General features: G+C 46.8%; 1 protein-coding gene across 2 annotated transcripts in view; it reads right to left on the bottom strand.

Annotated features, from left to right (window-relative positions):
- Ezr (ezrin) overlaps positions 1-15,228 on the bottom strand; it is a 47,697-nt gene that overhangs the window by 17,059 nt on the left and 15,410 nt on the right. For both annotated transcript variants that reach the window (XM_076858077.2, XM_076858076.2), the window contains exon 3: positions 4,033-4,116. In XM_076858077.2, the coding sequence (XP_076714192.1) occupies positions 4,033-4,116 (84 nt within the window). The remainder of the gene's footprint in view (positions 1-4,032; positions 4,117-15,228) is intronic.

The raw sequence follows: 15,228 nt of genomic DNA, 5'->3' as shown, positions 1-15,228 counted from the left end.
GCACATGCACCATGGGACCCATAGCCTACCAGGGACAGGTGTGTCCAGGTGAGCTGTCACCACAGAGGTTGGGGGGAGAGCGGGGGGGGGTAGTGGTGACTAGCATTCTTGAGGACTCCAGAAATGTGAAATTCTGATACAGCTGAGTTAGGACCCCAACCCTAGGTCACAAAGACTTCATATTTAAAAATTCCCTACAACACGAGGAAAAGAAGTCTCCCGGGGAGCGGACAGGGAGAGCCCCAGACTGGTGATTCTCACGGGTGTCTTGGAAACAAAAGCAGAGGTAGTTGGGTGTGTTGACCACCATCAAAGGAGTCCTGTGGCTCTGGCATATGATTAAAAACCTTGATATGGTGCTACAACTTTAGGGAAAAGGTTAGCATTCTTCAGACACATGGCTTCTAACATGTTTAAAGAGAAAGAGGAGGGAACACCCTCAAAGCCACGCATGGGCCCTTGCTTAAAGTAAAACTTGAGATTTCACATAAAAGCCAGCTCTGCTTCCTCACCCTCAGGGGGCCAGATGCTGGTCATTCAATGCTAACAAGGGCTGACCTCTTCATCCTCTCCCTTGCCCCCAAAACAGGGCAGATGGACTATACTCAAAATTCTTCACTGTGGAACAAAGTGAAGGAGATGCACTTTTCCACAGTGCTCCCTGCCAGGTGTCTGCAGCCCCGTGTCTCCTGTGTTATGGCAGATGAGCGCAGAGAGCAAAGACCAGGTCTCCATCCCGTCCTGCTGACTTCTTGTTCCCCACAGACCAGCACCTTATTGGCTGAGGCTGCTTCCAAGTCGCACAAGGAAGCCCTGCAGACGGGGCAGGTGCCTGCTCTCACCCAGCCTTTCCATTTCATCCTCCCAGCGTGGACCAAAGCAGCTGAAGAGAATCTCCTGTCCCCCGACCATCTCCTGACCATCCTCTCCTGTCCTGTATCAGGCTTGCCATGGACTTTCAGGGCCACAGCCTCCTGCATCTGAGGCCGTCCTGTGCAGCCATGTCAAGATCCCCACTCTCAGCTGAAACTAGTCCCTAGCTGCCCCGACCTACTGCACTTTTAAAAATTCTTTTAAAAAATGTGTTCTTTTTAGATATGCGTGACAGTAGAGTGTATCCTGACATATTATACATGCATGGAGTATGACTTCCCATTCCTGAGCTTGTACATGACGAGGCATTACCCTGGTTGTGAATTCATATAGGACCCAGGAAATTTATTTCCTATTCATTCTATAATCTTTCCTGTTCCCATCCTCCTCCCGTCCCTTCATTCCCCTTGTCTAAATCCACAGTACTTCCTTCCCTACGCTCCACCCTTATCCCTTATTGTATGTTAGCACCTGCGTGTCTGAGGACATTCGGGCTTTGGTTTTGGGGACTGGCTTATTTCATGTAGCATGATATTCTCCACTCTGTTTATCGGCAAATGCCTTTTTCACTCTTCTTTATGGCTGAGTACTACTGCACTCTTTATTGGAGGAATCTTCTCTTTTCAGCTTAATGGTCTTCGGTGTCTTTGTTTCAAAGTCCTACCCTACCCCATGGTTTCCCCAAAACGACAAGTTAGAATTAACTAACCTTACTTTATTCATTGCTTTTTAAAAGCCATCCCATGGGTCCTCCTCACTCGCCTCCCAACCTCACAACTGCCTTCCAGGTCCTTCGCTTTGCCTCATGATAAAAAGACCCGTCAACCACGGGTTCGAGCCCTCACCCCCACCTCAGAGGGTTAGAGTGGAAGGTTTGGAAGGCAAAGGCAGGGATGTGTCGGCTTCACAGACTCTGAGCAACAGCTGGGCCACTCCCCCGCCTCCAGCAGGTGCAGCAGCAGCCGTCCAGTCCCAACTCTGCCTAGTCAGTGGCCAGCAAATCGGAGCTTTGGACTGGAGTTCAGCCACTGACCGCCACTCACTGCAGGGCCTAGGCTGAGTGGGATAGGCTGCTGCAGAAGACATGTGAGGACAGGTGGATGGAGAGGACGGAGACCAACTCCCCCAGTCTCCCCCACCTGGCTCCATCAAGGCCAGCTTTCACTGACCAGCCTGGCCCATGAACCAGCTTCCCATCAGACCCTTCTCGGTAACCAGGTCTTGTCTGGCCACTTATTCTAGTGTATCCTCTGCTTTAACAAACAAACAAACAAACAAAAAACCAAAAAAACTTTTGCTGGAAACCCCACTACTCAGAGGTGAGGACTGGTGCCCAGGTGACCAAGGACATGCTGGCTGCAGGTAGAGCCACCACTGGAAGTCAGGGCACTGCCCAGGGTCAGGTCCTAGGCACCGAGTCACACAGGGTGCAGCTGGCTCCACTTGGCTTACTCTGGGATTATCTTCCAGGAGAAGCCTTTGGATTTTTGCCCTAAATCAAGCCTCACCCAGAATAGTAAATTATCTTTATCCTTTTTGGGTGAAGCAGACCCAGGTAGAATCTCAAAACACACGACAATAATCATGGCGACTGGCTGTCACCACCCCTACAAAGCCAGCCTGGGCATGCCCTGGCACTAGTGGCTTTATTGCAGGGCCACCAACACTACCTGGCACTCGCTTACTGGAGATCTGGTCAAGCATTGGGAGCCACCTGGAATCTCTAAATGCACCCAATTCTTCCTCCCAGGTTTCCCCGTCGCCAGTCCCTCCCATTTCTGAATCTGGTGCTTGAGTGTAGAACACTACTGTGGGCCCTCAGGAAAGCAGGCTTGGTTCAGGGGCCTCACGACTCACCTCTGCCCTGGGGCCCCCGGATCCTTGCCCCTGAGCAGAGCTGACTCAGCCCAGAAAAGCTGATCCTGCTCCCAGAGCCTGGACCCTTCCACAGAGAAGCACCACAGCCTCCGGGGAGCTCACCCTTCCTGTCAAACTCTGCCATTGCCCCCAGATTCCCCGCAGGTGCAGGAACAGGAGGCACCTGTGCTGTCCCTTCAAGAAAGAGCCTCTGTGACCCGAGGAAGCTCACGGGTGCCGGGGAGTAGCCAGGCCTGCCAGTGACCCAAGCTCTGGCTGGCACAAGGGCACCTCAGGCACTTCCCTCACCACCGCCCAGGGCCACTTGCCCTGTGAAATCAGGCAGAGGAGCCAAAGGAAGGCAGGGAGGGAGGACTGGGTTTTCCAAGACCACCCGCGAGGTGAGAGCTACAGGTACCACCCCAGTTCCATCTGAGGGGACAAGTAAAACATGCTGAAACGACTCCTAAACCCCAAATGAGCATCCTGTAGCGTGATCTGCCTACAGGTGGAGACCTGCTGTTCAGAGTGCCTTGTTATGAGCCATCACAACACACTACAGAATAGGAAGAACGAACAAGGGGCCAGGGCCAGTGCATCTGGAACCAGCCTAAGGTGTCTGCTAGGCCACAGTGTTCACATCTGCAAAAGGGGGTTTCTCAAGAAATCAGGGACAGCGGGCTGTGGCCTGTGGTCTGCTACTTGTTCAGCTGACCCATGAGCTTCCTCGGGTCAAGAATGGGTTTCCATTTTTTAAATGGTTGGGGGTGGAGAGGCTCACGTGAAAATCCAGGGTGCCTATATAGCTTTATTGGAATACACCACACTCATTCATTCCCAAGTTCATGGCTGCTTTCAATACTACAAGGGCAAGGGTGAACAGTTGACAGCGACTATGACCGGCAGGCCTATCCGCTTTCTGCAGGGAAAGTGTACTGGCCTGAGACATAAAGCTATGGAAACAATGCCAAATAATGATTTTCTGTCTCACCCTGACGGCGGAAAGACTTAAGTTATTAAGATGAGATTTTATCTGAATCAGCTACTACCAGGAAAAACTAAATGTAATAGAAATTAACATCACTAATAAATATTTAACAGAAATCTCCCAACTTTAAAGGCGTTTTGCAATGCTACTGCAGGCTGGGGTGGCATTTTACCTTCCCAAAGACCTTTCTAACCTATTACTTCAAGTGAGCCAACCGAGGCAATTCACTCAGCAAAGGGATTTGGATGCTGCAAAAAGTCCCCGACCCCCACTTCCGCCCTCAAACAGTGACTCTCTCAAGAGCAGAGACCGACCTGATCGAAGAGCTGCTTCCCGGTGGTATTCGGCTGGATGGCGAACTCCAGCTCCGCGTCCATGGTGGTGACCCGCACATTGATCTGGAAAGCAAGATGGAAACAGTGAACCGACTGCACTCTTCTGACAACCGCCGAGGCTCCGTGCAGGTGCAGAGCCACTTGGCAGGGTGGCAGCCTCACGTCCCTCTTCCACATCCATTCTCACGCTGGTCACAGAACACGACACAGCCAGAGTGCAGAGTCTGGGTTCAAGGGCAAGGTGACTCTGCTTCCATAAAGCACATCTGCATGTAGGTCTGAGCAGCTCTTCTACAAAAACAACTAACAGCAGAGTATTTTTCCACGCATCCTCCTGACCCTTGCATATGCCAAGGGAGGCAGACAGCGCTCCTGAGGCACCAGGGCTCGGGGGCGAGGTTCACACCACAGCAGCACAGAGAGCAGAGGCAGAGTAAAGCCTGAAGGTCTGGGCCACGTTAGAAACCACCTAAACATTGAAGAAGGAAATGGTGAGCCAGGCACAGTGGTGCATGCCTGTAATCTCAGCAGCTCAGGAGGCTGAGGCAGGAGGATCGTAGGTTCAAAGCCAGCCTCAGCAACTGAGCAAGGCCCTAAGCAACTTGGTGAGATCTTGTCTCAAAATACAAAATAAAAGGGTGGGGATGCTGCTCAGTGCTTAAGTGCCCCTGGGTTCAAATCTTTAGTAGCAAAAAAAGAAAAAGAAAGAAATGACTGAGACACATCAAACATGGTAGATTTTTAAAATGGCAAATATGAAGATAGGACAATCAGAGAAAGATGTGTCTCAAATTTAAATGGTGGCAAGCAAAACAGTGCATATGCTATCAATGCAGATGTGAAGTCCACCTGCACAGAAGAGGGCGGTGAGGTGGAGGAGAGGGTAAGACAGTAGGAGGTGGTCCAGGGGACGGGAGGTTGCCGAAATGAATCTCAAGGCAGTTAGAACATTCCTCACCCAGATTTACTAAACTTGTGGAAAACACCAAATCTGGCTACTTTACAGCACTACCCACAGGGAAACATCAGAGCCGCACAGCAACTGAAACGCTTGAAGTTATGATATTTGCTTCTCACCCATCCGAGAGATACTGGGTGAAGTAGAGCTGGGAGGCACCCCACCTGGCCCCTTCCCAACATGGGAACTGCAGAAGGTCAGAGGCAGCTCACAGAGGTCCACGTGTGGTGTCACATGCATTCAGCGCTCGCCAAACACTGCTCCTACTTCAGGGACACTCAGTCTTCATAAAACCATTTCCCCCGAACATTCCAGACTCCGATGGCGGAGACACGGACACACACGCGGTACGCCACGGAAGCTAGCCGACAGGGACAGAGGGAGGTGCAACTTGCCAGGTTCAATAAAAGGATGATTTCCCAAGTCCACAAATTAAAAGAACTAAAGTTTACAGAAAAGCAAGATGAAAGAGGCTTTAAAAGTCTTTAATCATATTAAAGTATAAAACCCTAAGTTTCTTTCATTTCTTGCTGACAATAATTTATTTTTTTAAAAAGGCTGTTATGAAGCATAAAACCAGCAAGCATCTCTCTCAATCATGGTTCTCAGGACACATGTGAGAGGCGCAAACCAGCGGCGAAGTTAAATACTCCAACAAAGGCGACTCCTGGTCACATCCAATGTGACCAGATGCCATGCATCCGACGCCCAGCTACGCCTTCCCTAACCATTCAGAAGTGGAACCCCAGCTCAGCAGACCTACAGCCCCTGCCTGGTCAAGGCAAAAAGGAAAGGGCAGATTTGAGGCAAAGGAGGGAACAGACCAAGTCCTGATCACTCCTAAGACCAAGGACCCTGAGAAAGTGTCATCTCAAAGCAAAGCAAATAATCACCATAAAAAAGTGATAGATTATTTTGCAAATAAATAAAGCATATTAACAGGAATGAATGGGAACTTAAAATGTACTATTTAAATGTTCTGAATCAGGTTCATATTTGATAAAAGTCCACACAACCCTTTGAAAAGGCAAGCAGAATAAGGAATACTTTTATACTGAGGGTAGCTGTGATGACCCAGCAATGTCCAAGGTGAACTCAGAAATGAAGCCGAGCCGGTCCATGTAGGTGCACACATCCACATGTAGGTGCACACATCCACACCTTCACCACGCGACTTCACCCAAGCAGAAGCAGCAGCAGCAGCAGCAGAGCTCGGGCCATTCTGCCAAGTTTTAGTTGGACAAGTTGTTCCACAAATCCTTTACCTATGTTCCAACATCCACGGGAAACTGTGCCATCTGGTACCGAACCCCCAACACAGGTGGCAAGGCTGAGGAGCAACTGGAGGTTTTCTGGCACTGCAGTACACACAGAGGGGGGAGGAGAGGCTGGGCTCAGAGGCCCACCTGCCTATCGGTGAAGGTTCTGGGTTGAATCCCCAGCAAACCACACAGTAGGACCAGCCCAAGAAGCAAAGAGGATTTCCCTCTCCTGCTCAGTTCTGGCCTCAACAAAAGATGACCCTAGGAGCTGGGGTTGTAGCTCAGTGGTAGAGGGCTTGCTTACATGGATTCGATCCTCAGCACCACATAAAAATAAATGAATAAAGTAAAGGCATAGTGTCCATCTACAACAACAACGAAAAAAAAAAAAAAGAAGACGACGACGACCCCAGGTCTTATTTGGGCATACACGAGGATTTTTTTCTCACTTTACAAATGTGAGAAAAAAATTACCAAATTGATTTTGAAATTTGTACAGATTCATAAACAGCCCAACTCTATAATCTTTACATCAAGGTTGAGATACGAGTGCTAATGAAATCTAAGTGACAGGTGACCAGCTCTGTGCTAATGGTCAATGACCAAGCTGCTTAAATTAATGGGGGTGTGTGTTGCTTATTGGTTGTGACCCCACCAGTGTTTCCTGCAGAGGGTGTTCCTGGGTTCTGGACAGCACAAGGGATCATCCTGCAGGACCACCCCAGGCACTGCAAAATGCTCCGTGTCCCTGAGCCCATTACTAAGGACAAGTGATCCTGGGAACACCAAAAGCTTGGTGCAGGCAGGTAGGGGCTCTACTCAGTCTCTGCTCACACAATCTACAGCATGCTGTACAGTTCTGTGTTAGAGAGACCATGAAGATTATCTTCAGTTTTACAGACCTTCAATAATGTGCTGCAACGTGGTATAAACTTTCACCAAAGCATGAAAGGAGACATTTACTAGGGTAAGAGGACCATTTCCATATATATTTTGAGGCTTCAAAGAAACCAGGCTTTAGCAATTAGGGAAACATCTAACTCCCAACTCTTTTCTCAGCGTGGTGTTAGGTTTCCGCAGTCAGCTACTGTTCTGAGCAGGTGCAGCATGCGGGGAGGCAGGCTGGTGCTTTTCAACACTGCCAAGGAAATCAAGGGGGACTGCCTGGTTCTGGTGCATGTGAGGACGGCCCGACAAGTCCACAGGCCTGAAGAGACCACCACACAAATCTAATCTGGGCAAAGACCAGGGAGAAGAGTGTCTGTCTGCAATTTTTATTGTCTGGGTAATTCCCACTAAATCATTCACTTTTGTCAAAAGCCATACTGAAGGCAACACAATCACGTGCACAGTATGCAATTAGGCATTTAAAATCTAACCCCCAAAAGGGTGCTATTCACCCACCTCAGGCTTGCCAAAAAACTAAAATCCATACTTTTTATTTTAGGGGTAGAGGTGATTAAAGTTCAATTTTACTCATATGCCCCCTCCATGCCCGCACAGCCGGTGGGTGATGGTGCAGATGACAATAATTCGTATCTTCCTGCCATGTGCTATGCCACTTCAAGCTAAGACACAAAGTCACATCCAGAGGTCTGAAATGTTAAAACACGCAGGGAACTAGACATACTCACATTCAAAGGTTTATAATGAAAATTTATAAATAAATTCAGAGAAGTAGTAATCTAATGATTAAAAATAATTTAAAAAAATAGCTCTGTACTTTCAGATTTTTAGAATGAGTTTCAGAATAGGATGACTTACCTTGAACACAAACCTGGAAAGCTTGGTACCGCAGAGGCCTGAACCCCTCAAAGGAAGTGAGGTTATAGTGAATATGTGTACGTTTTTCACAATAATCATATTTAGAAAAAGAAAAAAAAAAAAAAACAGCAAAATCTCCCCTCCCATAGCTGCCTAACATAGTAAGTGAAGTTGGTTTTTATTTCAGTTTCTCATCTATTGCCAGAATATCCGTGTTTTAAAGAGAAATGCCTAAAAACAAAAATAGGAATGAACTTTGTTTCTGGGAAAACAAAACCAAACAAAGTCACCCAGTAAAGCTTTTTAAAAACACATTTCTTGAAATGAAAAATGGCCATAGTTTCACACGTATTTGGGCCAAGCCACTGACCTGTACAGTGAATAACACATACATTCATGTGTGAAGATGCGGAACACAAAAACCTGTTTGTCTTAGTTAATGAAGTTAATGAAAACCTAATTACTCCTGACTCTACCAACCTTTTGTTTAGTCCCTCTTCTTTTTAAAACACTGCCTGTTGTTCTAACTCTAGGCTAGCTCAGACTACCCACAGAACCTGCTGATGACTAACAGCTTTGCTCCAATGTCCCATAGGCTTGACACTTGCACAAGGCCACCTCCCACGCCCTGGGGCTTGTCAGTCTACAAACACCAACTAAACAGCAGGAGTGTGCAGGCCTCTGTGGGCACTGCTGCCCCGCCCAGGAACATCTTACCAATGAACCAGAAGGGAGAGGCCTCAGTGGCTACCATATACTACAGTGGTTCCCAAATCAGACCCCCAGAGCTGCTTTTCAAACACCCCAGTTTCTGGGATACAATCCAGGGATCCGTATTTCTTTTTTGGGGGGGTGGTGGTGGTACTGGGGATTTAACTCAGAGGCACTCAACCACTGAGTCACATCCCCAGCCATATTTTAATTTTATTTTTTTTTAGAGACAGGGTCTGAGTTGCCAGCTCCTCACTTTTGCTGAGGCTGGCTATGAACTCACGATCCTCCTGCCTCAGCCTCCTGAGCCCCCTGGGATTCCAGGCGTGTGCCACGCTGCCCTGTGGATCTATTTCTTAAAGTCACCCAAGTGCTTCTGAGCAAATTTGGGGAGGGTGTCACTGGAATGTAAGGATCAGAACTTGTATGTTTTCTACTGAAGACCTCAAGCAGATGATCCCCCGACCCCTGGGCCACTTGATCTGCAGAGGGTCTGGACACTGCTGGGTCGGAGGTGGTGGGTGGCAAGCCCAGAGGAGGTTGCACTGTCAGAGCCCTCTCAGGTGGCTGGGGCAGGAGGATGCCCACAGATGACCACGAGGAGGAAAATAACGCTAGAATGCTAGCAGAAGCTGGCCAGGTTGTTTATGCGGACCCAGAAGTGCTGACACCTCGTTTGGAGTCTCCACGGGGAGACAGCTCTCCAGGCAGAAATGAGCCAGCACTGCGAGTCCGCCAATGCCGCACCAACACCGAAGGCCTTAAACCCCGACCTGTTTTAACAAACTCACCAAGAGTTCATTCTGCTAAAGCACAACAAACCCAGCCACCCTCTGCTCCGCTCTCAGGGCTGGACGCTCGGGAGAGCAGGCAGAATGAAGTAGCTGGAAACCGCTGGCCAGTGAGGGAGGGGCCTCCCAGCTCCCATCTGCAGCTTTTGAAAACTAGCTTGCATGGCCCTGGACGCCACCAAGTCAGAGACCATGCAGTTCTCTGGAAAATTCTTTGACTTTTAAAGGGAAGCGAAATGTACGGTGGCGGGGGCCACGGTTTGAGTGGTTAAGTTTCTTTTTGCTTTAGCCAAAAGGCTTCTGAATGCCTCTGCCACACTCAGGCAAACAGCAAATCCCAGGAGGGCCCAGTCTGGGCTTCCCAGGCGGCTGTGCCCAAGCGGGACTTCCCAAGGGCATGTCAAAGAGCCGAGGTTCTTCAGAACACACTTTGGAATACACGATTTCTGAGTCTTTCCAGAAAACACCTTCTAAGAGTCTGAGAAATGGGGGGAGGCACCGAGTTGTAATGAAATATGGTGTTTTACTTCTAACCACTGAGTAACTGCTCAATTTTTGGCTCCCATCAAATTGTTTCCCAGTTCGTTCCCTCATTTTGGTATAAATCTAGCTATGCAAGTTTTTCTTTGGGAAGTGTCATTTCCTTCAGGAGAAAATATTTAAAAATTTAAGGTTACTTCTATTCTCCTTTTTTTTAATAGAAGGAATGCTGTCTGTACAAAGAGCTCAGACAGGAGGGACAGGTCCAGGACCAATCCTTCTACAACTTTCAGACAAGGGACAGAGACTCAGAGGAGCCAGAGCACGGCAGGGAGACAAGCGTGGTGGCTTTCCTCGCATCTGCCAGAGTCAGGAAGACCATGTAACACAGGTCTGAATTTCAGGAAGTGAACTCGGGGGTGACACTGATCTCTGCAGTCACTCGAGATCAGCCTGAGTGGAACTGTCCAATCAGCCGAGAGTCCCCGAGCGCCTGACCTTCCGCATCATGAAAATGTCAGCACTGTTGTCCAGCCTTCCAGTCCCCTGCCGAAGGGGCCGCTTCAGCAACTTCTAACGGTTTTCAAATATTTGGATAAGACCTTCTGCAGGCTGGGAAATGCTCCGCCAGAAGTAGATACTGTTAGGTTCTCCCACAAAGGGGAGAACAAGGCGGGGGCAATCGGTCCCCACGACAGATGAACTACAGCAGCTTCTTCAGATGCTGTTTGGTTCACTTCATTGAATAAATCACGGAGAAAATAACTGAACCTTGATTTTCATGCTGTCACTAGTACCTTCAAATAACAGCTTCGTGTGTGTTTGTGTGTGTGTGTGTTTGTGTGTGCGTGTGTGCACATATATATAAAATATATATATAATTTCAGTTGCACGTGGATGCAACACCTTTATTTTATTTACTGTTATGTGGTGTTGAGGATCAAACCCAGGGCCTCACACATGGAGGCAAGGCTGTACCCCTGAGCTACAAACCAGCCCTTATAACAGCTTTTTGACACATCATAAAATTCACACATTTGAAATGCACAATTCAGTAGTACTTAGTACATCCACAGAATTATGCAACCAATGCTATCTGGTTTTAGAAAGAAAAGGAACCCCATCCCGTAGCCCTGAACAGTCTTTTCCTATTATGTTTTGAGGGGGAGCAGGTACCGGGGACTGAACTCAGGGACACTTGACCACTGAACCACATCCCCAGCTCTATTTTATATTTTATTTAGAGAAAGGTCTCACTGACTTGCTTAACACCCAATAACATTCTCGCTCTACTGCCCAATAATATTCCACCGTGTGACCATCCCTGCGTGGCTGCCCCCCTGCTGGTGGCGCCGGGTTCAGCACTCCACTTACAAACTCGCTCCCTGCTGCTTTAGCGCTCCAAAGAGGAAGCAGCTGGAAACCGTTCAATCGGGACCACTGCGCTGTCAGTTTAATTAGAGCGAAAAGTCTTAAAAGGGAAACCGAGTGATAGGAATATAAGATCAGTTTTTAAAAACCACACTTTTAATTTAACTTGCTGATTTTGTTTAAGCTCTGAAGGAAAGCACTCTATGTTCTGGGGAAGACACTGCCAGCAGCCACACCGACTCGAACACAGGACTGAGACACTGGGGACTCTGCGCCACGCTGGGTCTCCGGAGGCCAGCAGTCATGTGGCCTCGTGACTCTAAGCCCCTTCTCCTTCACTGCCGAGCTGCCCCCAGTACACACCAGGGCAAGAGTGAGAACCAGCCTCTCCCCAGGACCCTCCCTAATAGACCTGCTCCTCCCTGGGTCCAACTGGGCACTTGGGTGCTGGTGCGAGCACACCACAGTCAGCACTCAAAGACGACAAAGATTTTTAAATTTTTTTTTTAAATTTTTATTGTTGGTTGTTCAAAACATTACAAAGCTCTTGACATATCACATTTCACACTTTGATTCAAGTGGGTTATGAGCTCCCATTTTAACCCCGTATATAGATTGCAGAATCACATCGGTTACACATCCACTGTTTTACATATTGCTATACTAGTGTCTGTTGTATTCTGCTACCTTTCCTATCCTCTACTATCCCCCCTCCCCCGTCCCCTCCCCTCTTTTCTCTCTACCCCCTCTACTGTAATTCATTTCTCCCCCTTGTTTTTTTTCCCTTTCCCCTCACTTCCTCTTGTATGCAATTTTGTATACCCCTGAGGGTCTCCTTCCATTTCCATGCAATTTCCCTTCTCTCTCCCTTTCCCTCCCACCTCTTGTCCCTGTTTAATGTTAATCTTCTTCTCATGCTCTTCCTCCCTACTCTGTTCTTAGTTGCTCTCCTTATATCAAAGAAGACATTTGGCATTTGTTTTTTAGGGATTGGCTAGCTTCACTTAACATAATCTGCTCTAGTGCCATCCATTTCCTTGCAAATTCCATGATTTTGTCATTTTTTAATGCAGAGTAATACTCCATTGTGTATAAATGCCACATTTTTTTTTTTATCCATTCATCTTTTGAAGGGCATCTAGGTTGGTTCCACAGTCTTGCTATTGTGAATTGTGCTGCTATGAACATCGATGTAGCAGTGTCCCTGTAGTATGCTCTTTTGAAGTCTTTAGGGAATAGACCGAGAAGGGGAATAGCTGGGTCAAATGGTGGTTCCATTCCCAGCTTTCCAAGAAATCTCCATACTGCTTTCCAGATTGGCCGCATCAATTTGCAGTCCCACCAGCAATGTATAAGTGTACCCTTTTCCCCACATCCTCGCCAGCACTTGTTGTTTGACTTCATAATGGCTGCCAATCTTACTGGAGTGAGATGGTATCTTAGGGTGGTTTTGATTTGCATTTCTCTGACTGCTAGAGATGGTGAGCATTTTTTCATGTACTTATTGATTGATTGTATGTCCTCCTCTGAGAAGTGTCTGTTCAGGTCCTTGGCTCATTTGTTGATTGGGTTGTTTTCTTATTGTTTAATTTTTTGAGTTCTTTGTATACTCTGGATATTAGGGCTCTATCTGAAGTGTGAGGAGTAAAGATTTGTTCCCAGGATGTAGGCTCCCTATTTACCTCTCTTATTGTTTCTCTTGCTGAGAAAAAACTTTTTAGTTTGAGTAAGTCCCATTTGTTGATTCTAGTTATTAACTCTTGTGCCATGGGTGTCCTATTGAGGAATTTGGAGCCCGACCACACAGTATGTAGATCGGAGCCAACTTTTTCTTCTATCAGACGCAGTGTCTCTGATTTGATATCAAGCTCCTTGATCCATTTGTGCCTGGTGAGAGGAGGGGATTCAGTTTCATTTTGTTGCATATGGATTTCCAGTTTTCCCAGCACCATTTGTTGAAGATGCTATCCTTCCTCCATTGCATGCTTTTAGCCCCTTTATCAAATATAAGATAGTTGTAATATTGTGGATTGGTCTCTGTGTCCTCTATTCTGAACCATTGGTCCACCTGCCTGTTTTGGTACCAGTACCATGCTGTTTTTGTTACTATTGCTCTGTAGTATAGTTTGAAGTCTGGTATCACTATACCGCCTGATTCACACTTCCTGCTTAGAGTTGTTTTTGCTATTCTGGGTCTTTTATTTTTCCATATGAATTTCATGATTGCTTTATCTATTTCTACAAGAAATGCCATTGGGATTTTGATTGGCATTGCATTAAACCTACAGAGAACTTTCGGTAATATCACCATTTTGATGATGTTAGTTCTGCCTATCCATGAACAGGGTATATTTTTCCATCTTCTAAGATCTTCTTCTATTTCTCTCTTTAGGGTTCTGTAGTTTTCATTGTATAAGTCTTTCACCTCTTTTGTTAGGTTGATTCCCAAGTATTTTATTTTTTTTTGAGGATATTGTGAATGGAGTGGTTGTCCTCATTTCCATTTCAGAAGATTTGTCGCTGAAATACAGGAATGCCTTTGATTTATGCATGTTGATTTTATATCCTGCCACTTTGCTGAATTCATTTATTAGCTCTAATAGTTTCATTGTAGACCCTTTTGGGGCTGCTAGGTATAGACTCATGTCATCTGCAAATAGTGATAATTTAAGTTCTTCTTTTCCTATTTTTATGCCTTTAATTTCTTTCGTCTGTCTAATCGCTGTGGCCAGTGTTTCGAGAACTATGTTGAACAGAAGTGGTGAGAGAGGGCATCCCTGTCTTGTTCCAGATTTTAGAGGGAATGCCTTCAATTCTTCTCCGTTCAGAATGATGCTAGCCTGAGGCTTAGCATAGATACCTTTTACAATATTGAGGTATGTTCCTGTTATCCCTAGTTTTTCTAGTGTTTTGAACATAAAGGGATGCTGTACTTTGTCGAATGCTTTTTCTGCATCTATCGAGATAATCATATGGTTCTTATCTTTAAGTCTATTGATGTGGTGAATACATTTATTGATTTCCGTATATTGAACCACCCTTGCATCCCAGGGATTAATCCTACCTGATCGTGGTGTACAATTTTTTTGATATGCTTTTGTATCCGATTCGCCAGAATTTTATTGAGGATTTTTGCATCTAGGTTCATTAGAGATATTGGTCTGTAGTTTTCTTTCTTTGAAGTGTCTTTGTCTGGTTTAGGAATCAGGGTGATGTTGGCCTCGTAGAATGAATTTGGAAGTTCTCCCTCTTTTTTCTATTTCCTGAAATAGCTTGAAAAGTATTGGTATTAGTTCTTCTTTAAAGGTTTTGTAAAACTCTGCTGTACACCGGGCACTTGGGTGCGGGTGCGAGTACACCACAGTCAGCACTCAAAGACGACAAAGATTTTTAAAAATTAAAAAAAATTTTTTTCTTCATTTATCGCCTTCAGTGTGTTCTGAGTCCACCCCAAGGGCAGATTTTTTTTTTTTTTAATGTGGTACTGGGGATTAGAACCCAGGGCCTTGTGCATACTAGGCAAACACTCTGCCACTGAGCTATATCCGCAGCCCGCCAGCACAGATTCTAAGTGAACACCTCCTGTACCCTGCAGACCTTCTTGGATTAATACCCCTCCCCGACTTTTGCTGAGGGAAACGTGCGCTACGCATCACCAGACATGTTTTCTGAAACTGGAGTGAGGTGGCCCAGCCGTGCCCCTTTGCTGGCCCTTAGTGTGGGTCCCACTGGAACCGTCAAAAGAACCACCTGCAGCACTTATTATTAAGCAGCCCACTGCTTCCTGGGCCCCGTGAGGGCAGCTGTGGGGGCAGGACTGTGAATTCACCCCACAAGC

Source organism: Callospermophilus lateralis, chromosome 6 (genome assembly GCF_048772815.1).
Source record: "Callospermophilus lateralis isolate mCalLat2 chromosome 6, mCalLat2.hap1, whole genome shotgun sequence".
Classification (NCBI taxonomy): domain Eukaryota; kingdom Metazoa; phylum Chordata; class Mammalia; order Rodentia; family Sciuridae; genus Callospermophilus; species Callospermophilus lateralis.
Note: the sequence above shows the minus strand (reverse complement) of the source record. Positions and strands in the feature narration are given on the sequence as shown.